We start from the raw sequence: 26,594 nt of genomic DNA, 5'->3' as shown, positions 1-26,594 counted from the left end.
AACCTTTGGATTAAAGCTGCCCTGGAGGCATCCTAATCAGTTACCTGGACACTCAACTGGCTCCTTTCAATGCAAAGGAGCACCAGTCTGCTCCCACTGGATGTCCTTACTCTTCAGCCCATCACTAAGGCTGAGCACAGCCACCCTAAGGAAAGGACTCAATTCAGCTGCTTGTATTTACAACCTTTCATTCTCGTCACTTCCTCAGACTTGACTCAGACTTGTCACAGTGGGATGAAGCCAACAGAACCACATCCTCTGCAAAGAGTAGGAACACAATTCTGAGGTTCCCAAACCAGACATGATGACCTTTGTGTCGAGGGTAAGGGAGAGGCACCAACTTCGGTTAAACAAAGACGGCTACTAGCATCTGGTTTCCTGTACCCTGGCAGTAACCCACAGGGTCCCAAGAGAATACGGCCATAGCCCAAGTCAACAACACAGATGTAGACTATGGTCCCATCTTCCCATGATCCCACCAGCAGTCCTCCAAGAGAGAAAAGGAGCAGGTCCACTGTTCCACAGCCAGGACTTTCTTCAAACAATGTCTGCGATACTGGCATGGTTTGATTGACAGGGTGTTGCACTTGTGTCTGTCATGCATATGGATGAGTTATTTATATGGCCAACATTGTTGTGCATTTTATGCTGAATGTTTTCATATTGTTGACCCTGTGGTAGACTCAGTTATCACCTTACCTCATACTAATGCCCCCATTGCATTGTCTGAATATCATATGTTGACAACCCCCTTGGTGTGTGTTAAGTTGTATGTCAAAACAAATGTGTAGCCAACTTATTGAAAGGTTTCAAGCTCCACCTGCTGCAGGTGTAGTGCATTTTTATGATCCTGCTGTACAGATCACTCCTATACTAATCCAGACCTGCATGAACAATAGAAGTGTGGAATATACTTTTCTGAGTGAGAAGATGTGTTACTTGCTTGTCACACACAATTCATTGTGAGTTATGTACAAATTAAAATTCTATATACGTTATATGAAGTGTGGTGCAGGTCTGAGATGTGCACATAAACAACCCCACAACCAAACACTGGAGGATTCAGCCTGAAAAAGTTATGAGATGTTTGACAGATTGCTGTGTTGCCACCAGTGATGGAGATTGCCTCTGGCTTTTGTCCCATTATAAAATCCTAAAACCTTCTACACACAAAAACATACTTTGTGTGAGGCGGCATGGTGTGTGTTATTATGCATTATGTGTAGAAAAATGGGCTGTGTATTATTGGTCCGTGCAGATCATAATGTGCTGACATCTGTGCTGCTGCTCACTGAATGCCAGTTGGACCATTACAGTGTGATTTAGAAATGTTGTGGTGTACTCACGGTGCAGGCTGAGGGAAATGTTGATGACCCTTTCCTCTGCAAAGCTCTTCAGATTGGGGATCTTTGCACATTTGAGGTTTGTGGATGAGGGGGAGTCCCCGACGTGGATCCAGCAGACTGTCTCCTGGGCATAGAGGAAATCCATGGCGGTGGTTTGTTTGGTGCTGGTGGACAGTAGGCTGTGGACTGTGGTGCCACTCAGAGAGGTGGCTTGGATGTTCTGGGAGTTGGCAATCAACAGTACAGGCAGACGATCTACTGGTACTGGAAATATGAAATAAAGGACAGAGCTAGGAGTAAACACGAGGAACATTAACAGAGATAGGTCATTCAGTCCTGCGGGTGTGTGTTGGTACTCACCATTCTTGGCCTTGCAGGAGCGATTGTCTGGCTGAGACAGGTAGCCCTCCACACAGGAGCAGGTGTAAGAGCCTTCGGTGTTAGTACAGGACTGACTGCAGGTCCCGTACACTGTGCACTCATCAAAATCTGAACCACAAAAACCACAAATGGTGTTATTACTCACTTAAAAAAAATGTAATCATTTCAGAAAGCACAGAGGAACCGATATAAAAACATAGACCCTTCCTCAGATGATATATAAAAGTGCTGATCAAAAATACTCACTCTGCTTAGCCAAGCATAAGTCTGTATTTCATGTGTCATTTGTTTTTGCCAGGTTGTGTCTGTGATTCATTTATTGTGTGATCATTCATTGGCTTGGCTTACATAAGCTCATCTCTGCCAGTCAGTCCTCTGTGAACCCAAATGACTACTGAGATTTCAGTGTATCTAAACAGGCTTTTGTGGTAAATGCCCCACACCCCCACACCCCCTAAACTACCCACTGGGTGCTCTGCACATGGCTGAGTTTCTCAAAAACCTAAGTAAACAGTGGAGCTGCAGCTTTGGGGGCTGAAATAACTGCAGCACTGATGTGGGGTTACTGGACAGATAAGCGTGTAAGCCACATAAGCTTATGTTTGCTGCTGATGCTGCACAGTGAACAACATTTTGCACACATCCACTGGATTTGTCATACTGTCAGTGCTGCAGTTTCTGCAGATAAAGATATTAAATATCAAGATGAATCATCTGGTATTTTTCTATTCTGACTTATTGATTACAGTATATTCTAAATGGCAGGCATCAATGAGGTGCTTACAAGAACTCACCTTTACACATCTTTCCATCTGCGCTGATCTCATAACCACCTTTACAGTAACAAGCAGGCCCTCCAGGAGTCACTGCACAGTGTTCCTGACATCCCATGAGCGAGCAGTTGGATATGAACTCTGAAGATAGACACAGAAGAGGGGAAGAGAGAGAGAGAGACAGAGAGAGAGGATGATGATGATGATGCAATAAATACAGGAACAAGGGAGGAGTGTTTATTCATGTTTCTTTCCTGTCGCCCTGGCTGCAAACACAGACGGCCGCGGTTCTAAAGGGAAGTGGATTTGCGCGTAATTACGTAATAATCCATTTAACATTCTGCTATAAACCCACAAATTATACTGTGATCTCTTAAGTTTCATTCATCCCACTTGGTGCTATCTGGCAGACACAGAGCTTACAACATGCCTGTAGGTATCAGGAGCAGGTGCTGCTGAAGCTGCCATTGTCCCCTTTTTGGCGAACATTTAGAGCTCAGCGAGGGTGGAGGTGCATTAATTGTTGTCGTGTACAGCTAAATAATTGAACAATGCTCCCCCCCGGCCTGATCCGGACAGTGAGGCTCATGTTGAAACATTCAGCTCCGTTACTCATCAACTTAGCATCAGAAATTCGTGAAATGTGATCCACACTAACTGTGGTTGCATGTAGTGCGAGTACATATCAGCATTTCAGAAACTGAAAGGCTCATTGACATAGCTTCTCAATCTGGCACTGAAAACAAAAAAACATCTATTAGACCAGAATCCAACATTGATGAGAGCAATTGCCTCGAGTAAAACAAACCCTGTCATCCATTATCTACACTGCTTTTCCTTCGAGGGTTCCAGGGAGGCTGGAGCCAATCCAAGCTGACAATAGAGGCGAGAAGTGGGAACTTCAGTGGAAGGGTCACCAGTGAACAGCAGGGATGAAATAGACTACATCCATACAACTATATTTAATTCTGAAATGGTGCTCTAAAACGAAAAAACTGTCTTAATCCACACTTGAGTAACTGAAAAGAACCAAGCAGGAGGCGAATGTGGGAGAATTTCTTCATTTGAAATGGGGTTTTTTGCCTGTCGATGCTACAATGCAGCCCCGGAGTCAGTTAAAACAGGGCCAGCAGCGTTTCCAAACTTCTATGTTTTAAGAAAATTAGGGACTGCAAGAGTGATGATTTGGAAAATGAAAATGTAGTGTTGATGCAGCCATTGAGAGACAAACAACCATTCACACTCACATCCACACACAATTGACCTAAGCTACATGTCTCTGGACAATGGGAGGAAGTCAGGGTACCTGGAGAAAACCCATGCGGACACAGGGAGAACATGCAAACTCAGATCAGGTTCAAACCCAGAACCTTTGAGGCTTCAATGTTTACCACTGCACCACCGTGCCTCCCAGCACAATAAATATTAGATATCTAACCCCTGAAAGGAAAGCAAACAAATACTTCAGGCCTGATTTGACAATCAATAACTTCGTGCTAACCCCAACCCTCTCCACTGCTACATACTCCACATCAAACACAGAAGGGCACAAACACAGCACGATACAATCACACCTCCCAGTCAGCTGACTGACTGCGTAATGGAACCTCAGCAGAGTTTACAGCTGCATGAGCTCTGCACATCCTGTGAGACACAAATCAAGACACAGTGAGTCATAGTCAAACAGACACAGCCATGTCAAACCTGGCTGAGATCTATCAGTCACAAATGATTCACTTTGCCCAGAAATGCTGGCAGACACTTCACACTAACACAACATCTCTGGGGAGAGAGCAACAGCAGGATCAACCATCTCTTCCTCAAGAAGCCCGATTTCAAGGGGAAACAAAAGCAAACAGTTCTGGTGCTGTACTGTACATAATTTAGTGCTACTGACCAGATGAATTTCCTAAGTCAGTGAAAAAGTATTATAGTAGTAATGAATATTACAGAGAGGCAGCACGTACACAAGTTTCCCATCTGCACTCTGGTGGCTTGCTGAGACAACCACAGCTCAAATTACAGACGTGCCCGGAATTTTCCAAAGCAAGTCTGAGCACCAAACAACTGAGATGTGTTTAGAAAACCAACATGGGCAACAATGTAAACAACCGACCATGACACACACCACAAAATATTTATTCTGGAGCAAATGAAATTACCATGAATGTTCTGTTTTGGTTCAGAATGCAAACCGCTCATATCTGTAAGATGACCCCTGACTGGGGCACTTAACACCTCGCTGGAAAACAGAAGATAACACGAAAGATACGCATGCTTCAGACACACACACGGACACACACACGCAAACACTTTTCACTCTAATTCCAATTTAACCCATGAAACCAAGTCTGAGCCTTAAAATAACTGTTCAACCCTGTGGGAGCTGCATGTTTGTCCCCAGAAAGCTACTGAGTCCCCATATGTGGATAGATTTTAAGGTGGATACGCACACATACACACATAGAGAAGTCCATTCTAACCTCAAAGTCCTGCCAGTCTGAAAGGGCATGAAAATTTGATGTGATTTCCAATCCCTCTCTCTATGGTTCTTTAATAAATATTTCATCCCAGCTCATCTTTTTAAACCCAAAGTGTAGAGGAGAGATGGAAAAAGCAGGTGCCCACCTCGGTGGAGGAGAAAAATAACAGGTTGAACCCCAGGAGAGCAAGAATGGTCAAGTTTGTATTTAGCTCTGACGCTTAGAAAGAAAGAAATTCTGAGTCATGGAATAAATAATCATTCAATCTTGTGTTTTGGTTCCATATCTTCTGCTGCTGGTATCTGTGCAGGTTAGAGATGAGAAAGAAAATCTACTATTAACACTAATCAAGGTCATTAAAGTGTAACATACACTCGAGGGTATGTATTAATGATGTAGTGGTGATGATGTCTGCAGGCTGTTCTGACATATGTCAGGATTTAGTCTAATCTGAGAAACAAAGCTGCTTGATGGACGTATTTGATTGTTTGATCATCAGTTGTGTTCCTCTGTTAACCTTTTGACAGACGTGCCTACAAAGGTAAAAAGAGATTATCATTTGATTTTACAACTCATGCTTCAAGCTGCAGGACTAAAATCATTAAAAATCAGGCTTTTAAACGTGGTAAAAGCTGCAAGTATCTCAGGAATAGAGCCCAGGCAGAATTGATTTTTTGGGGCAGATGCCAATGTAGATATGAAGGAGTAAAAATGTTCGGTATGATACATATTTTTAAAGGTACAGTGTGTAGAATTTTGTGATATCTAGTGTTGAAATTGCATGCTGCAGCTGAACACCCCTCACCTCACCCTCTCCTTCCAAACATGAAAAAGAAACTGTGGTAGCTTCAGTTGTCATAAAAACTCAAAAGGTGTTTAGTTTGTTCAGTCTGGACTAATGTAAAAACCTCTGAAAAAAAAGGAAACTAGAAGGTTGTCATGATGAAGAAACCACAAAGATCCTCTTTTATCTGACTTTTGTTGAATCAGTCTTTTAGTTTTCCCGTAAAATTGCTAACTGCCAACCCAGTGAAGATATTTAGCTTTGTTGCTCAACAAAGCTTTTTTTATTTTTTCATCGGATGTTATCTGGATCATCTGACTGGATATTCACAGCTCTTTGGGTTCATCATAAATGATTCTGGTTTCAATATGACTATCATTTTAATGTGTATTTGACGAAAGAAATTCATGGCTGTCCTGCTTCAAGTATACACTGTAAATACACAGAATGTCAAACATCCAGCTGGGCGTGTCTCCATCTAGCATACAGAATTGTGGTTTGATTGAAAATCACATACACTGCATGTTTTGACAAAGCACTCGAGGTTCCTGTGACGATTTCCGGAGTGAGAACTATGCCTTAACAGAAGGATTCCAAAACCTCTCCCTCTCATTTCATCTACACAGGACGCACTAGCACTATGATGATATCATTAACCCCTTTTTATACTGCAGAATGGATGTGTGAGACAGTGATACCTCTGCAGTGTGGCCCCTCGTCCCAGCCGTCAGTGCAGTCTGGAACACCGTTGCACAGTTTGGCCATGTGGATGCAGAGCTCCGTCCCTCCACACTGGTATTCATTGGGAGGGCACCGTGACACAGTGCTGTGTGGACCTGAGAGGAAGGAAAAATAAAAACACACTCAAATGAAAATGGCAAAGTAACTAAGAACCTAATTTGTGTTGTTTTCAAGTGCTCTTATTTGTTTGATCTGTAACATTCCCTCACATGAATAACATCGGATGTGTGATACAATGTTTTGCCAATTCCAAATTTATGGAAATCCTTAGAATTTTGACATGAGGAACTCTTTTATAGGCACATTAATGATTTGTTTGGTTATTTATAAATTCTTTTGACTATACACACTGTCTGACCTGTGTATATGGTGCTTTAAAGAGATGATCCCACTGAAACTTGGTTTGTTTGTAAGCAAACACTACTTCACAGACTTCCATGAAACTTGGCGGGAGGATGTGTTATGGGTCAGGAAAGAACCCTTGATAAGGATCCAGATTTTTTTATGAATTACCATGATCACAACCCATCGATTCAATGATTAATAGTTTCAGCTCTACAATGAAGCCAATAATGCAACCGGAGTAGTGATTCTTTAGTTACGTACATGTGGTGTATATTTGATGTGTGTATATATATATATATATATATATATATATATATATCCAAATAAATGAAGCATTCCCAGTGAGTTTTAGAGAGGTCTGTCTGCCCCTCTGTTGACTTAACTTACTAAAGCGATTCTTTCTGCTTGTGTTTGCAACAAGAGCCTCTCTCAGCAGGCAGAAGCCCAAGCACAATGTCGTCGCAACATGGATAACACTGCAAAACCTTCTCTGTGAGCACAGCTCCAGCTGTGACACTCAAACACCCTGTTGCAAGCACATTGGTTTGGAGCCATGAAGGCGCATATATTACAGTACCATGTAGCTGGGATTTTTTTAAAGATTGATTTTAGCCTCGGCTGTTTGTCTCTTTCATCAATTCTGTCCCAAGTATAAACTGCTCAGTAAAGCAGAAATACTTTAAAATCAATCTTTGTAAAATACTGCCCTTTCCTTCTGCCAGTCGATGACAGACTGTGTGTGGCTCACGACATATTTGTCAGACTGCAACAACACAGAATTGTTTTTCTACCATCTCACCGAGTGAGCATCAGGATATCTGTTCCTTAATATTTGTGGATGGTACTGCTGTGATGGGTCTCCTCACAAACCAGACTACACCCAGACACAAGACAAAGGTGACCTACAGAAGGTGAGCTTTGTATTGAGACGACATATCCAAACTGATAGGATGTTCAAACATTATCACACAAGAAATTTCAGAGCCCATCGGCTATCCTCTGACAAATTTGGGGGCAATGGCCAATATTTATGCTAAATCATGACTGATCATACTAAATGGCAACAGAAACCAGAGAGCTTCTGGACTCTTAATTTTGACCCCTGCTTTCAGATCCAGGAGCCCACACCTATGCCCCTAGGCATTACAGTTGCACAACAAAAGATCTTCCACATGGTAACCAAAGATGGTCCAGATAGTAAAGCCTTTCCTAATCAGCAGAAACTGGTTGTATCCTTCTCTCTCCTGTTCTAAGCTAAGCTCAGGTGTGTAGTCACTATACCTGCTGCTGAGCCATCATCAGTGACATGAGCCAGAGAACGCACAAAGGCGGAGATTATCTCCACCAGCTTGTTCTTTCAAACAGAACCAAGATCTCTATCACTATATTGACTGTTCTTTCCAAGTTCACAGCTTAACCTCTCAACTCATCCTTCTCACCAAACCACTGAAATCCCATTTTGAATTCTTAACAATCTTTTAAAAAATCCAGCCACTTAAAACTTCTCTATATTCTCTCTAGATATCTTACAGCCTTGTTTAAAAAAACTTATTGCACTTTTACAAAGTATAACACAAACCCTTATGCACTCTAATCCCACAGCAAAAGCCATTTATTTAATGAGCAAGGAAACTGTTTAGACCATCATGTAGTAATGAGACAGTGTACGTCAGGATCTGTGTGACTCAGTGCAGCAATTGATCGATCACGTCGAACATTCCCTGTGGGCTAATTAATCAGGGCCGCCTGTCGTAATGTTGTGACATCAGAAACCTTCCTGTAGTTTTATAAGTTGGGGAAACTCTTCTTGTGTATCTACCAAACCTGTTTGTTTTGTATATGCACAGCAATGACGAAGACAAAGTCATCTCCTGTTATCCCAGACTGTTTAGATTCTTTAAAAAAACAAAAAAACAGGCATGATGCAATTCACTCAACACTCGCTATTTTATTCCTTTACCTTGTTTCCCAATGCGTCTGCCTTTCCTCTCTCATCCATCATGGATTTTACATTCATCTTTTCCTCTTCCTGCCAACTGAACAGGCAAAACCACACGGCAGAAATCCAAAGAACCATTGTGGCAGCATGAGACGGCCACGGGGGAAAACTAGCAGGAACTACAAACACACCATTATCCAAGCTGGGCCTTGCCAAATGACTACCTTCACTACATCCACAGCATACACATGCATCCATCCTGAGGCACAACACCAACAATAAGCATGCCAGTGTAGCAGCATGCAGGCCTGGTGAAGTAGTGTGTGCTAAGAGAGGACTTAGGAAAACTGAGATAGAAAACATATTCATCTTGGACGAATATGACTTTGGCCTAAAACCACAGCTCCTCTGTAGCCCCTTTTCCACTGGTCAACAACCCATTAACGTCTGCCTTTTTTCTGCAATTTCTTCTTCTTCTGTTTTATTTTGTCAGTCTACAGTGGGTTTTTTTCTTCACACTGGCAAGACAGCGAAGTGAGGAGCTTCTCAGTTTCCAGCATGTTCATGATGTTGAATATGACTCACTAGGGGGGAAAAACAGGACGGCAAACTCCTGTTCAGGCGATGGGAAAATTGCCTTTTCAGCAGGTTTATCCACATTTAAAAACCCACATATACCAATTTATTTTAATGTAAAACAGATATAAGACACTGAATCTATGCAGCTTTCACTCCATATGTCAGTGAATATACAGTTTAAGTCATTAACCAAGTAAACAGGGCTTTTCTCCTTCACAACCCTATTACTGAACTTTTTCTTGGATGAAGTTTCCTGCCTTGTGACTCTGACTGCATTTTCATCCACAAAAAGGACTAATGACTCAGCACATGTTTTGTCCAAACAGTCCATGTGTTGCCCACAACCCAGTGCTGCCCATAACCCCAACTACAAATGTGGACACAACAATTCACCATATGTTAACCACAATTACTTTTTTAATAATCAAACTGTGTTATATTCATTATTTGTTGCATTGAGTGTTTGATTCATAGCAGACAGTGGAAAAGAACAAATTTAAAAGAACTTAAGACTAGTGTTTGTCTTCTTTTCATTGAAAGGCAATTAATATAAAGAAGATGATCTTTTCTGTCTCTTTTTGTTCGACGCATGAACTTTATTGGAAACTGATCAATCTTCCTCTTTTTCTGCCTTTCCGTTGAAAGTCAAAATGTTGCTTGCCCCCCCTTCTACTCATACTGCATATCTCTTCCCTGTATTTTCCACCAACATCTGTTGACCCATTTACAGTAATTGTGTAAGAGTGAGGGCAAGATGTGGATAATAAAAACTGTAAAAAGACAAAGAGAGGGAGAGCGAGAGAGAGACATGAAAGACCGAGAGGAACACCTCGTCGACAGGAAGTGGACAGAGCCCCACAAGGCTTCATTCTTGTGCGAGTTGGCAGCCAATCCGCAGTGGAAAAAGGCATCGCTAATGTGAATTAAACAGGTTCTTTTATTCAACATTCCTCCACTGTGAGGGAGCCAGGTTAACTGTTTGAGAAGTTGTTATTTCTTGTACGCTGTTAGTTGACTCGTTTGCTGAATGATCTATACAAGCTGGCAGGTAAAGCCTCAGCTGTTTTGTATTGCATAGCTCAATTATGAAATTTTAGGAAAAGTGTCTCCGTCCCATGCAAGCTATCCTTATGACCGTGCCAGTAGCCGACAACTGAAGCTCAAGATGTGACTGTTCTTTTCCTACGGAGAACCTGAGGTTGTTCCAAAGTATAATTTCTCTGCTACAGGCGTCACAGAGACGTCAGCAGGTATCAGGATAGATTTCACTTCTTCCATAGGTCTGTGTGACTCAGATGAACAAAGTACAACTTCAACCTTACTTCAATTTTACAATTCAATTAATTTAACCATGGGTTTCTTTCCTATCTTCAAGTCTATCTATCAGTTTGAGAGTAGGAATTACTGATTTCACATACAGATATTGTCATGGTTTCACACAAAACCCTGTGCTCACACTCAAATAGTCCCAGCTTGTGCTTAGATTTGCTCTACTTGTGCTCAAAATGAGCACTGGCATGTTTTGTTGCTTGGACTACAGCTTCAGCTCTTGTCCTTCTGCACACTCTTCTTCTTTGCTTGCTTGAAACGTGCTCTCAGATTTCTCCTCTGCTCTTAGACTTTTTTGTGCAACAAGTCTGTCAAAATTCCCTAAACAATAGAATGCCAGGTGTAGTGTTGACCAATGAAATTGTCCCGCCCTCGTGGTGGGTGCGGTAGATTTGCTTCCAACAATAGGCTGGTGTGATAATAAAACTGTGGAGGGCAGCAGTGCAACAACCCAGTTAAAGTAATCGCCTGAAAAGGACTCTCAAAGAAGTAAAAAGAAATCCGAGAAGCTGTGTGAGCACGAGAAGAGCTAAAGCTAGAGCGAAGGAAATAAGCAACAAACTATATTATAGCAAGTGCAGCATTTAAGTGCAACCAGAGAAAATCTAAGCACAAGCAGGAGCTATTTGAGCACAGATGAATAGGTTTATTCAGTCTAAGTCACCAGTAAAGCCAAACAAAGCCTTTCTTCGCTAAAGGATCTATCAAAACAAGATTGCAGCACGCTGGATTTCAGACACCTTGCACGAGTGGAGCCTTTCACACAGAGGTAGATCACATGCAGACTACCTCACAGTCCAAAGTAGCAAGGGCAGTGTGGGGTGGGGGGCCAGATAACTAATGCCATTGTTTAGCTCACACAAATCGGCTGTGGCCCCCTATAAAGCGGACTGAGCCGCAGTGTTGTAAGAAGCGTCACATGCAAATGCTTGATCTGAACTGTGGCACAGCCACATGGAGGGAGAGCTGGGGAAAGGTGAGGACCAGGGGGGCAAAATAATGGGGGGGGGGGGGGGGGGGGGGGGGGGGGGGGGTCAGCACGTTCTAATTATGTGCTGTTCCAGGATTAGTCAAACTCTCTTATGTATCTGCCATATAGGATTTCTCAATAGTTTGCGCAATCTTGAGCCTTTTCTTTCATAAGCATTTTTGCAGAATTATTCATCGTGAAAACTGTCTCTTCATCTGTGTTTTCTCTCCAGTAGTAGAAAGAGGCCCAGGCCAGCTGAGGGAGAAAGAGTCAGACTCTGGGTTTGGATCAGGCTGAGCCCAGAGCTGGTTAGGGCTGTGGGGATTTTCCATTCACTAGTTCATGCTTTCCCCTCCATATGCTGGTCAGGACAATGCTTATTCAACCAATAGCAAACACACAAACAAATAACGAGATGATGCCAGCGCTTGAGCAAAAACATGAAAGGGACTTTATGTGAGCCAGAATGAGGCCAACTATAGAGAGCAACAAGCTGCAAACTGCCTCCAGCTTCATTTTCAATACTACAGAAGTTTCGACATATGAAACAATAGTCGCAGCACATTCTCCTGACAATGATTAGATCTCTAGAATAAACCAGATACTTCTCACAGACGTCAACCATCCAGGGATGGATGAATAATTGAAAATGTTGATCCATAAATACGCCTCATGAATAATAACTGTTGCACCACTTTACCGCCAGCAGCTCATAATGACATACTAATGCTGGGTTACTCCGACCACTGATGACCACGTCCTCACAGATTGCCTGGGCCCTTTCTCCGATGCTCTTGGCCCGCATGACACATTCTTGGACAGAGCACCCAAATCCTGACCCAGCAGCCCCGAGGCCCCCCCCCACCCTCTTGACCCCCCACCTCCTCGTCTGCCCTGCCAAAGGAAGAAAACTCCAAAACAACTAGGACACGGCTCTGAAACACGATAACACAACAACACCAGAGCTTCGTTCTGGCTGAGAGTGGACAGACTGTCTAACCTTTCGAGTTTGCGTTTTGATGTTCCTACTCAACATGGGCTTGTCAAAAAAGCTCACAGGAAGCCTGCGCAGCAACAGCTAGCAGCAGACTGCCGAGGATTACAGCGCCAGCACCACACTGTTTATTCCTGACAGCTCTCCCATAAACACTTCACTCTGCAGGTGGAAAACAACACATTACCCTGCCACTCCCACTGCATCTATGGGTGCCTAGTAGATACCAGCGAGTCTATTCTCAGCTACCTGAGTTTCCTTTTGTCCCGGAAATCACATCTCAGTACAAATTTACCACCATATAGATTACAGCCATGAGATATAAAATAAAAAATGTCATAATATATAATATAATTTGCATCAATAGCTGCTATGACCCATTAGGAGGTTTATTTCTTTCTTTATTCTTGGGTTAAAGTGTGGCGCTATAGGTGTTGAGTGAGACCGTATGAAAAGACTGACACTCCACTCGGGGGGGGTCCCTTTTCACTGGACAACTCGACAACCTGGTGGTGGCACACACCTGAGAGCCCAATCAGCGCAACGGCAGCTGACGGCAGGTGGCGACCCAACAAAGTTGAGACAGTCACCCAGAGCACAGAATCTTTTCATGACACTTCACTGCACTCGCACACAGACACTTCGCCATTACTTCATTCACGCATTTTTGGGCTAAAATGCTAACTCTGTGTTTTAATAGAAAATTGTATTCTTTATTCTTTTAACTTTATTACATAAATTCAAAGTAAAGGGTCCGATTTAATTAAGTGTTTTCTATCATGTTTTCTATCATGAAATAAAGTCACAATTATGCATAGATTTTATACACATTTTATGTATAAGACAGTTTATCACAGGCCTGCTCATGAAAAACAATGGAAAGTTCAGCTGAGTGTGTGATCCATAACATCCCTCGTCTGCACACACATAAGTGAGGCATATGATTCAAGTAAACTCTGCACGCTATAGGGACTGTAAATGTAAAAGTAACCAGGTGAACAGGATGGAGTAGCAAGCCAGTTCAGTTTCATAACAATAACAATATAACAAAAGTTCACTATATATCAATGTATTCAAAATGGAAAATATAATATAAAAATCGACTTAGGAACATTTTTATCACTATTTGATTTTTGGTCATATGTTCCAGCCCAAACATAAATGCAGTTTATTGTAACCATGACTGGCTTTAACCCTGGTGGCTGACTGTGTGCTCTCTGCACTCTGCACTTGACGGTTGGATCTTCGGTCTGTTGGCTCTCTGCTTACCCCTTTCCTTCCAAGATATCAACACCACATTTTCATTCCTTCCTGGGGGGGCTTCTGGGGTGGTTGGCAGGGTGACAAGCAAAGCAGGAAGGCTAAATCCAGCTCTTGAAAGCACAACAAACTGAGCCTTCTCCAAACACAGCAGCACTACTGCTCCTCAGGGCAGAGAAACCACAAGGCAAACACTCCTATCAGCAAAGAGTCATAAATGTGGGATATATATCAGCCTTATATCAGTTATTGGTTATCAAAGAGGAAATGCAAACAGATGAAACAAATGAAATCAGTGGTGAAATATAAAGAAGTTACGCCATTCATCCCACACACACCTGCTTCCTTAAGCATGTGCGTAAAATGACCAATAACAACAGTTTTAAGTGCACACCTCTCTTATACACAGCACAAGGAAAACGCACACACACACGCACCATTTCTTTCAAATGCACATATGAAAGAAGAAAAAAAAACTGAAAAAAGGCTCTTAAGTATTGATTATTTCTGAGAATGAATAGTGTCATTATTTGTCTCATTGCCCATTATTTCCTCACAATGGGCTGAGGATTAGTTTAAAACTATTAGTGCTGCACAGGTTTTCCTTGTAGAAGAGGAGAGAAGGAGCCGTACAGCTGCCACAGAATGACTTAATATGTGAAAGGCACTTACTGTAGTCTGTTTTGGCTTAGGCTTCTTATCCAGAAAGCAAGAGGGTAACTTTAATCATCGCAAATTAAGCACCCAGCCCCTCACCAAACAGTAATTTCCATTTGTTATGTGGAGCATTAGAAAAGTAATTCAAAGGACAGATAACTAATTATCGCAAAGAAAAATAGCTACGCAGATGACAGGAAAGGTCCAAGGGGGGTCGCGGAGCAGGATGAGCGCAATCGTCATTATCAGAGCCGAAAAACCCGAGGAGACCAAAGTCAAACAACCGACCCAGGAGACAAGCTGTGTCTTCAATAATGCACTCGCACATACAGGATTAGGGTTGCAAAGGAGCGGAAAATTTCCAGTAAATTTCCGGAAACTTTCCATGGGAAGTTAAGGTGGGGAATTTATGAAATATTCCAAATTGGAAACTTTCCATGAGAATTATGGGAATTTGTGGGAATTATTGGGAATTTATGGACGCAGTCATTTTATCTCTGCTACTAATCTTACAGCAGGTGGTTTATCGTACAAAGAGAGAGAAACGAGCCACAAGGCGAAGACAGGTGTTGAACATCTGTGCGCCTGTACCTTCAAAGTGCAGGGTGGGGGCTGTGATGACTTCAATTATCATACACCCTCATCCTCTTCCAATATAAACACCACTCAGTCGTTCCTCTTGTCCCAAGCCTGCTCCTACAGTCTCCCCTACGGATGCCTCTGGCCTGCCTGTTAAAGGTACAGCATGAATATATTGCAGACTATAGCAGTCAGTCTAGTATGCTGACCAATGCTGAAGAGCTACTTCATGGTTTTTCATTGCTCTATGAATTGTATACAGAACATTTATGTATTAGAGCTTTGTTCAGCACATTGTTTTGTTTTAACTACTTAACTGAATTGTGACTAGATGTCTTTCTGTTTTATAAGATACATCAGAGTGGTATTACAGCTATATCTGTATAAAAAATATATTTCTGAGTTTAAGGTTTTCAAATATTTTCAAGTATTCTGGTTTCATTTGTCTTTTTAATTAAATAAAATAATAATTAATCTAAAGTGTATCACTGCATCAGTTAACATTTTGTTCATTCAGTAGCTTTTACTTTTAAAACATAATTATTCTGAAAGCATAACCTATACTGCATATTCTGTGACCAATTTGCGTAAAAAAAAAGACCAAATATATGGCTATTATGTATATGGACTGACAGGTTCTAAGAGCACTAAACTTAGTGACAAACAAACACCAACTCCACTGTTGGTGATGGGTGTAATGCTCACATTGACATTTGTCGTTATGCCTGTGTCTTACAGACTGCTGTGGAATACCACTGAACTTTTTAAAAAGGTGGAACCTTATTGTGTCGTCTTAGGGGAGTCTGACATCTCTGTGTGTGCACACTCACACCTGCTGCAGCTTCCTGCAGGAACAAGGTGCAGAGGCAGGCAACAGGCTCTTTTATGCTCAGCAAAGGTTGTTTTCCCTGACATGTTGATGGTTAGTTAAACTGGATGGTGGCTGCTTTTAGGAGACAGAAGCAGCATCAGACACATCCTCTTCCATATCTGCTCTGTATAACCACAAGCTTCCGTCAACTATCTGTTCAGTGAAACTATTGATCTAATGTGCAGCAATAACAATAAACTCCCTTGTGGCTCATTACAACAGCTATGGGTAATACAGCAGATTTTATTTTTCTTTCGAAGCAATCTTTCATTTTATTGACAGGAGTCAGTGAGTTGCCAATTAGATCATGAAAGATTATGTTTTCCACTCTGAAAGTGGCTGTTACAAAAGTGCTTCATCTCCTAAAGAGCTAATTGCAGCCTAGGTGGGAACTGTCTGTAAAGCAGCCTTTATTACAGGGCAGGGGACATCATTGTTGCATTACACACTTCCTGTGTTTCCTGGGCACACTCAATCCATGTGGGAATATTTAGGGCCCTAATAAAGTCTACAGCTCAAGGAGATGAGCCTGCATGCTCCCTGAAAGCTATGGATGAGGCATATACCCTCATAGCATGGTTTTCAAATGTTGATTGATTCAAAATGCACATCAAAGCCCTACATGAAAGGCATATGCCCGCACAACCATTTTGTTTTTGTTTTACTTTTTCAACATCCCTCTATGCCAGTCTGGCCCAGCACACCGGGGTACAAAGAACAGCATTGTGGGGGTTACACAGCAGCTGCACTGGACAGTGGCTGACTTCACTGGCAATAGCCAACACACCAACAAAGGCCACTGTGAATCCCCATCCACATGAGTGAATAAATAAACCTCTCTCATGAATCTTTCTAGAAGCATCTGCAAAAGTGCTTTTATCACAACAATGAAACTAGGAATGTTACTCATTATATGGGTGTACATGCAGTTTGTAAAATAAGTTTATATTTTACTTTTCCGTTCTCGTGACATTGTTACAGTTCAGAAAAGTTGATTTCCACTTTTTCTGTATATCACTGACACATGATAAGATACTAAAATGCTTATCAAGCACATTGAACTTTGCGGAGATTCAGTGCCAACAAATGCTCTGCAATAAACATCACAGTTGTTAAGCTGTTTATTCAAATTTGACTTTTTTTTCATTGGTCACTGGTCAGTAGAGAGCAAAAAGAAACATGGAGTTACTGTTGAGACAGAGTTTGGAATTGAAAGATGGATGAGGAAGTGAATTCCCCTAAAACCTTCACCAGGAGGCCCACAACAGCTAGGCACTAGTTTTTAGCAAAACATTACTAAAACAGGAGTAAAAAAACATACTCTTTTAAACTGGAGATTTGGTGCAGTAGTAACTCTACTACTACTGCAGTAGTGCTTCAGTATGTAGGACAAACTGAAAATTAACTACAGTTCCCATAACAAATGTTCTAATACCAGCATCAGAAATGCCTCTGATACTCCGGGATATGCTTGGTGGGGCATTGGCGAGTTTGCAAATCTATGTACTGTCTGAAACCACATCTTTAAAGATGTCACTTCTTCTTCACCACTGCAAATCAGCAGTTGTGCAGTACTGTCACTAGCGAGTGCTGTTTTTACAGCGGCGGACAAGAAACTATTTACGGTAGTGTAGCATTACCCAGAGCTAGCTAAAATGTTGTTTATTTCTACATTTTTGTATTTGTGTTGTTTTTCAGTTATGACTGTCAAACTAGATAATAAAAGAAGTTCTGTACTATTCATTCTTTAACCTGAGCCAGGCCAAGCAACAATGATACCAATCCTCTTTTCCATACAGGGTTAGCTTTAGCTGTTGAAATATATAAGTTATTGTTAAATGCACTGTACAGTTATTGGTAATTGTTATCGGGAAGGGAAAATGGCATTGGAACATCTCAAGTTCCCATGTTTATCATAATTAAGGGACAACCATAGAGGTTTTTTGACAAGCAAAAGAGCAAAAAAGAAAATGCATAACTCTCATATTGTAACTCAAAGTTTCAATTAAAACCACACTTACAGAATATTTTACCTCGTGCACTTCCGTCTGCACTGGGTCATATACTCTCAAGTCTTAGATAACAGTGTTTACTCCAGCCTTCGAAATTAACTTGGTATCATTTCTCAGTAACAATCTCACCAATCTTATCTTCTACAAAAACAAGTAATTCTAAGAAGGCTAAGATAAAATGGGTTTATTTGTTTTGTCTCGCTGGCTCACTTCTTTGGTTTTTCTGTGTTGACCCTGTGTGAGGTCAGGGCCTTCAAGAGCACAGGTCTCATAACTTTTGTTTTTTTGTAAGCGTATGGCACAAGCTAGAGGGAGTTGTGTGACGCAGGGGATGTTTCCAGGGATGTCACAGTGTTTCTGTTCCAGATACAGACACGGAAGGAGGCCGTCCCACAGATGAGAAGAGAGGAAAGAGCAGGTTGTGAAAAACAGCAGGTTTCTCCATTGCTCTGGGGCGAGTCTCTAATGGCTTCCAGGCCTGCACTCATGTCTAGACTGCAGCTATAGAACTCTACCATGGCCTCTACACACACACACACTCATCCACCAGAGCCCCCTGCCCTCTTTGTAGACAGGTGTTTCAGTCTACAAGGCCAACAAACTGCTTTTATTCACTTCCGAGGGATTCAGCCTGAAAGCATCTTAATTCTAATGAGGACTTTAAAAACAACAGCTGTGTTATTTTTTATTCTGTTCTACTTTTGAATTGGTTTTGTCTCGCAACTGCATCATCAGTGTCCCTGAATGCACAAGGCAATCACATCTATCAAAGAAAGACAAACTTTGTAAATCTCCTAATTGGGCATGACAGCACAGTTCGAAGGCAAATGACCCCTCTCGCTCGCAGATAAAACATCCCATTGTTGTCTCCGGCACGGCTGTGGTTAGCCAAATAAATCTAATCGCCCATCAGTCTCAGTCTGTTAGTCGATGACTGCTTTCAGAGTCTGTTTGCAGGGCTCAAATGCTTCGCTAACTTATTTAGCATACCCTTAAGATTGCAAAGAGAAATTAAACAACAGTATGTTTCTGCACCTTTTGAATATTGTTCAAGTCTAATCAATATAAATGTATAAAATATATATACAAATATATATGTCACACATTGATATATAGAGAATCTTCTGCAGATTAACTGAAGATGTTACCAACTAGAGTTTGCAGTTATTGCGATACAAATTTTCAAACTAGTTTAATTTTCAATTTTAACCTTTTTCCTATCAGAAAAGAGAAGCAGTGAGTGCTTGTTTTCCACTGAATTAACCGACTTGAAAAACAAACACACCTTTCAAGGGATGCTTTACATTAGAGCCTGACAGATTTTTTGGGGTTGATTTTGGGGTTGATACCGATATATAGGAGTTCTACCTATTATATATATATATCATTATATTATTCTTTGTTATTCTAACTTTGGGGCTAGATCTGGCTCTGGAATTTTCTTTGGCACTAAAAGTCTTATCTGAAAACACAAACAAACAAATATGATAATTTAGATTTTTTATTTAACAGGTAAACATAAATGCATATCTTTACTGCATTGCTTATTTTTTGTTCTGTAAAATAAAAGTTTACATATTGGCAAACATAAACGCAGTGTCTGAATTTAATTGACCAGGCGATATATCAGTCGGGCTCTAGTTTAGATCATATGATGCACATATCCAGACATTTAAATCCACATAAACTGACAAGCATTTCTCTCCAGGCTTCACTCATCTACCCTGAATTGAGGCCAAATGACACTCCGTTTTGGAAACAGATGTAGCAGAATCATAAAAACAATAAGCATCTGGATACAATACACTGGAGCGTTTCAACTCAGAGAGACTTACAGACATCAGGCTCCTCATCAGAGCCGTCTGGGCAGTCTTTCTCCCGATCGCAGCGCCATCCCTTCGAGATGCACGTCACCCCATCTTTACACACAAATTGCTTTGGGCTGCAGGTCTTTGGGGCTGAAAAGAGACAAAGACAAAATTGAATTAATGAAAAGATTTCTGGAAAAAGAATAAAGCCCCTTTTGTGTTAAAGATCTTTAGTCCCGAGGTCTCATTAGTAAGCAGGGTCTGTTGTGTTCTGAGTCAATAGTGTCCCTCAATGGCCCTAATTACGTTCTGGAAAGTTGCTGCAAGATGGAGAGGAATGAGAATGGATACACAAAAACCAAAACACTCATTGAGGGCTGGAAAGGCTTGGCATAAACCTTCTGCACCTAAATATCCAGGTCAGTGTTCCCAGGCCATTTTGCAGTGATGCAACACGTCTGGAAGTTATAGAAGACCATCTTGTTTAGTGAGCTGCCCCCCCATCGTCCACTTCCCCTTCCATCTAACCTTCCAGAGAGGGGAAAAAAAACTGCTCACTCAATCCACAGCCAAATGAGTATTCAAACCCTCGAACTCAAGTCCCCTCAGACCCGCACATAAACACACACAAGCAACAAGGCTGAGTCATTCAGGGGAGGCTCTCTCTCTCTCTCTGAGCACAGTTTGACACAACAACCTACTGCTGAGTGGTGACTAGTCTTACAAACGTTTTTCATCACGAGAAAAATAATGATAAAAAATGGATAATCTTGGTATGTTCAGGATTTACTGTTTATTCAGCAGGTATTCAGCCATCACTGAAAAGTAAAGACACTATCGCTGTTCACAATGTACTGTTTTCATAAACAATCACTTGTAGGCATTCATTGATATTTTCCTGTAAACATTTTAATAATAACAAATTTACTGAAAAATCTTGTGGGCTACATCTATGTTTTACCAATGTTTATTCTTTGCAGTGTTGGATAACTTTACTAGCATTACCAACATTTAATTAACATTACATGTTAATCGATAGAGAGTAAATGACTGAGGCTTATTCATTCATCATCAGCAGAAGTAGCATTACTCAGGATAATGATTTCCATTGGCTTGTGATTATTTCTTGTATTTCTTGTGGTTTAACTCAGCCTATGGTTGGGAGGAAGTGATTTCTGTTCAAATGGGCTCAGTGGAGGATCTCAGATTTTTCTTAATCAGAGGCCATAAAGGTCTCATAATTTACACAGAGTGGCCATTTATATGTTCAACATCCATTCACACCTCCTGACGAAGGTGCACATCTAAGTCATTCCTTCAACTTTGAGTCATACATCACTGAATATGTTTGGATAATAGTTCCATATTCCATTGTGTACTTCAAAAAAGCTAAGTAAATAAAATGATTAACAAACTGCTATATGTATTGTTAGTACATACTAGTTTTTCTTATTGACAGGACAGGGGCACTTCAGGGCCCAGATTTCACCTGGGACCAGTGCCCCCTGGCCCTGCCTCTTTATCCACCCCTAACTGGGCTACTTAAAAAGGAAATTGGACAGGTACACTTACTACCTAACTAGCTCAAATCTGTTTTACCAACCCAATTTAAGCAACTTTTTGCATTATTGTAGAGGTTTCCACCTTTCAAATGCTAGAGATTTTCACTACATGAGGAGAAAGGGATAGGTACATTCATATGTTTGCAGTCCTGTTAATCAACCTGATCCATGGTTGCAGTTAGTTTTTACAGTACTCGGCTCACGGAGCCAAACCTCCACACTACTGTGTCAGTGCTGAAACATGGTCTGGCGGAACCAATTCTCACACGATTTAAATGCTCTGGCTGGTTTAACCATACAGAATACTTGGACGGCTCTAAAGTCTGCATGCAGAACACTGACGAGCGTGCAGGGAGACGAGCATTATCATTAAAATTAATCCCAAAGAAAACACCCAAAACAAAACAATCAAAGACATAAGACAACATCTTTTCAGCTAACTCAGAGGTTGCCCTTTTCCGTAGTAAAGGTGATATTGGGTTGACGCTGCAAGGAAGAAGAATGTCGTCTGAAATACGAGTCCAATGGCGGCTTTAACCCCACAGTCTACCTCCAGTGAGCTGAAAATGCACTGTAACATGTTGCTCTGTATTTATACTGCCCAACACAGATTATTACAGAAGCACTTTAACTCTCTGGCAAGTTATAGAAAAATGACATCTGGTTAAATAGGGAGGTTAACACAATATTTAGCTGAACATTACAAGACTGTAGACATTGCAGTGAAAATACCAAACTAAAACTGGAATTTATTATAAAAGGTATTGTTAGATGTCTGAATATATTATTTAAGTGATGTTTTTATTTCAACTGAGTTCTGTTCTCTCTTTGCCTCTCTTTTACACAAAAGGTCTTTCTATACAAACTCCACTTCCATCATGGTTATTACATTAAATATCAGCGGTTTTTCGCAACAGCTTCACCTCCCTGAATCATCCCACTGACCTCAGCCTTCTGACACATCCGATCATTTCCACTTTATAAAGTGTCACACGCAGACTGTGTCAAAACCTCTTGTGTACAGTTAGTCTTTTACAGTCAGAATACAAGGCCCCGATTGGAGATTATTATGTTATTGTAACCTCTAGGCCAGTGGGCTTATAGCAGGAGGAACAGGGCAGGGGGAAGCAATGGGACAGAACAGGGCCTGATGATGGGATGAAGCAGGATAAACAGGATGAGTGTATTTACATTTGAAGCTGGCCTCCAACTCCAGTGGTGAAGGGAATCTTGAATTCAAGCTGACATATTGCTGTGCACATTCACACATTCCCCACTTATCCTCCTCCGCTGCAATCGGTGTGTGTGTGTATGTGTGTGTGTGTGTGTATGTGCAGAGGGGCGAAGTTTCTGCAGAAAGTTACAAGCTTTTGAATTATTCATGAAGTGGAACCAGGTTAGTGTTAAAGCATTTCCTCTTTGCTCTTCATCATTCGTCTTTGGTGCGGATTTGTTTGTTTGTTTGGAGGTATAAACTCCAGCCGCAGTCGGCAGCGAGTCTTGGCACATCTGTCTGTTGTCTCTCGGTTGTTCAGATGCTGACGTGCACTGACTCAACATGCTGTTAACTCTGCCTCAAATAACGGCTGTGGGAGGAGTGTACATCCGCCTCAGACTTAACTGCAAGATGCTGCTGACAAGAACATATCAGGGAGCAGGAGGAAGTAGGTCAGGAGGTTAGTGAGCTGGAAGCTACTGTACCAGCACCACGTCAGCCAGCTGTAATAGGTAGAGGGAAGCAGAGGGTGTGCAGACAAAGGCCGAGCTCAACCCTGTCATTAGAGTCAGTCTCAAGTCATCAAATCACAACTAGACTTATATATAAACTGTAAAAAGTATACAGTAGTAAAGAACATTAATGCATTTATGTTGAACTCTGTGAATACTATTTTATATCATAGGAATGGTAATAGAAAATCTGCTTTCGGCCCCTTTCTTCGACCTGCACACCATTTTCCATTGTTTTTTGTCCTTTGTCTGATTTCTACATTACAAATGAAAAAAACTCTGAATTACAGGAAGCCCAAACCACAGTGGTGGTCAGGGAGGCAAGTTACAGAGTATGGGTTCATCTCAGCTCCCTTAATTGCCTCCACATTTCTCTGACTTGCATCCTTCCTTCACATCTTTTTGTCTGGAGACATAAGTAAAAGAAGCGAGGGAAAACCGTTCTGAGAGAAATGAGAAACACCCTTCATTCATCATTGTCTGATGGTGACGGACTACTATTGGAGAGTCTGTATTTGCACACATGGACTGTCCAATGAATACATTTCTTCTGTGTCGACACCTGCATACAATACTGTGTTCTAGAAAGTTTGTAAGTGGACTTTGCAGTTCAGACACTGAATCTATGCTTTTAGAAATTACTTATTTTTTGTATCTGGATGAATGTATCTGTATCTGAAGACTCCCCTGTTCTAACTGACATTAATTTTATACTAAAGGTTAAACAAGTGAATGGCCAGATCCTGAATTTTTTTTTTTATAAAAGATGACAGTTGTTTATGGTAACAAACAATTAACTCAGATTCAAGTATATTAACTAGATCTGAAATATATAACATAAAAAACCTAAGAGTATTGGATAAATACATTTTGTAACTTATTTACTTACAACTACTTTTTGGTCAAAGATCTTAAACAGATAAACTTGCCTGTAAGAGGTTAGCTTATCACTTTGTTTTGAAATATTGCAGGTGGTTTATTTATCTGGATTAAAACACAATATCTATGAGGGTTTTTTAAGTCAATGAGCAAAAACGTAATTTTTGCTGTGGAGGTCTTCTGATCTGCTACAAAGTACTGATCTCTTTCATAATTGTCTTTTGTTGTAAAGGGAATGATACAGTGAGAAAGAGGTTGAGATAAAGGACGGGGTAAACAGATGGGTACAGCTCAGGATGACATAACAGAGTGCAAACTAGATGAACTGGAGCAAGGAGAACAAATGGAGAGCTGTGTGTGTACAGCAACTCAAAGGTGGGGCCTGGCCCTCACAGCTGGGTGGAGGCCAGAGGATCTGAGAGCAAACTGAGCTGGGCTGGGACACTGTGACGGGATGGAGGAATGTCGCACATGCTATCAATGACCTGCCTGTGTGTTTACCCAAGTGGAGGCTGCATGAAAACGCTTTGGGTCATCACCATTTGCGCCCCATTGCAAATCCACTGCCCTAGGTCGTGGATGAGCTCAGTCTGGTTGGGAGGAAGAGTCGTCTCCTAAGGCAAACACACGCCTTGTCCCCAGCCACAGCACAATTTCCTCAGACACCCACACCAGAGCTATAAATAAGTTGGACGTCTGCCCTCAAAGATCAACCAGGGCACTACAAAGCTGCAGCAGACACTGAGACTACCGCCTCATCACACACCACTCAACAGCACTGGAGCTGAAGGTGGACTAAAAGTACTGTCAACAGTGGTGCTGAGAGGAGGCCTGTGCAATATGGAAACCAGTCTGCAAAGCTGGCTGCATAGGTATTGAGATGTCCAGTCTGTGCCGGTTGTAGATCTCCTGTTCTGTAACGTATTAAGTGCCCAGAACTTACGATAGATGCACATCAGAGACTAGAACTTCTCTATAGTGAACAGATCTACAAACCAATTTTCAGCCCCAGTATAAAAAGACTAAATGTCTACATCCATCCTAGCAGCTAGCACTTTGATGCAATCATGCTAACATGCTAAAAGGGAGTATGCTATCATAGACTGAACATAGAGATGGACGTCAAGACAGCTCCTCAAAAGTGAAGCCAAAGGTGGGTCGTAAAAGATGGTTTCTGTCATGGATGTTTTTATCACACTGACATTTGCTCAAGTTTGGTTCTAATTATTTAATTCATGCTATAAAAAAAGGGGAGAGATGTCATAATTGACAGCGGACACTAATGATGAATTGTGTGTATTAGAGTAACTTAACTACCGTGGCACCGTCCCCTGATCGCTACTGTGCCGACTCTGGCTCCAAAGGCGTAACATGTTAGCTTTCATATCCGGAATATTTGGGGATTCATTTTTAGACAATGGGTCAGACTTGTTGAGGCTAACAGGTATAATGTTTACCATGTCCACCATCTTTAGCATGTTAGTATGTTAGCTGCAACTAATTAAAACACAAAAGAAAGTTATTGTTTCAGAAGATTAAGTTTCTCTGTGATGTTGGTTATCTATGAAAAGTCAGAGGGTCACCGATGGTATTACAGTTTATCCTGACAGGGTGTAAATGTATCTAGAAAATTCTATCGCAGTCCAAGCATGATTGTTGAGATATTTCAATCTGGACCAAAGTGGTGGACAAATCGATAGACAGACAGGCATTACCTTCTAGATCCATGTTTTCTAAGCTAGCTGACCAAAGACGTCTAACTGAGTGTGTTTACGCAGAATATATACTATGTTGACATTACATTATTTTCCCTTAAACATAGTAAACTTAAGTCACACATATGCACACCTTGCATATATCAGCATGACTATAACAGACCAAGAAGTACGGAGGATGCAAAATACAATAATAAACATAGTCATGTAAATGTATTTTGTGTAGGCACACATGAAAGCAGCATCTTTCCTGTACTACACGAAGACAGAGAAAACGTCCCCAGGCTACATCCGCTCTGATCTGAGGAGGTACATCCTCTCCAGCTTCTGTAGCATTGTAACCGCTGCTGATTCATCCAGACCTATTGAGACAAAGTTGGCAGGCCCACACAATAGCAACAGGTGGGTGTGTTGGCTGAAGTAAGTGCACACAGAGACTATTGCAATGTCTGCTGGGGAAAAAAAGAAACATCGTGTTTAGTCTACTGATGATAGCATGTACTCGCACTAATAAAACACACCATCAGTTTCTCAAGGGGAGACGATGGTCCCATTGTCACGATTGTGCTTCGCTGCTAGAAGTGATAAAGCTTCATTATGTTTTCAAATTTTCAGGAAAGGGAGTTTTATTTGAGGACAAGATCAAATTTTATATCATTAAACATGACATTGACACAAACCTTCATTCAAACTCTCTTAACTGAGAGCCACAGACAGGGATACTAATGAAACACAACCAGTTTAACTGACTATACTAGCAGGCGAAAAATCTTTGAGTTATGCAACAGAACAGAACATCAATGATAAATACGTCAAGGCCTTTTTAAAAATCTAAAGGGAGAAATACGTTTTTTAATAT

At 41.3% G+C, this 26,594-nt stretch overlaps 1 protein-coding gene across 2 annotated transcripts in view; it reads right to left on the bottom strand.

Annotated features, from left to right (window-relative positions):
- The window catches only part of LOC109645270 (low-density lipoprotein receptor-related protein 1-like), a 99,432-nt gene that overhangs the window by 59,366 nt on the left and 13,472 nt on the right, over positions 1–26,594 (bottom strand). For both annotated transcript variants that reach the window (XM_069538933.1, XM_069538935.1), the window contains exons 2-6: positions 19,879–20,001; positions 6,466–6,603; positions 2,522–2,641; positions 1,707–1,835; positions 1,347–1,610 (exon numbers count right to left, since the gene is read on the bottom strand). In XM_069538933.1, the coding sequence (XP_069395034.1) occupies positions 1,347–1,610; positions 1,707–1,835; positions 2,522–2,641; positions 6,466–6,603; positions 19,879–20,001 (774 nt within the window). The remainder of the gene's footprint in view (positions 1–1,346; positions 1,611–1,706; positions 1,836–2,521; positions 2,642–6,465; positions 6,604–19,878; positions 20,002–26,594) is intronic.

This window comes from Paralichthys olivaceus, chromosome 2, assembly GCF_024713975.1.
Source record: "Paralichthys olivaceus isolate ysfri-2021 chromosome 2, ASM2471397v2, whole genome shotgun sequence".
In the NCBI taxonomy this organism is placed as follows: domain Eukaryota; kingdom Metazoa; phylum Chordata; class Actinopteri; order Pleuronectiformes; family Paralichthyidae; genus Paralichthys; species Paralichthys olivaceus.
Note: the sequence above shows the minus strand (reverse complement) of the source record. Positions and strands in the feature narration are given on the sequence as shown.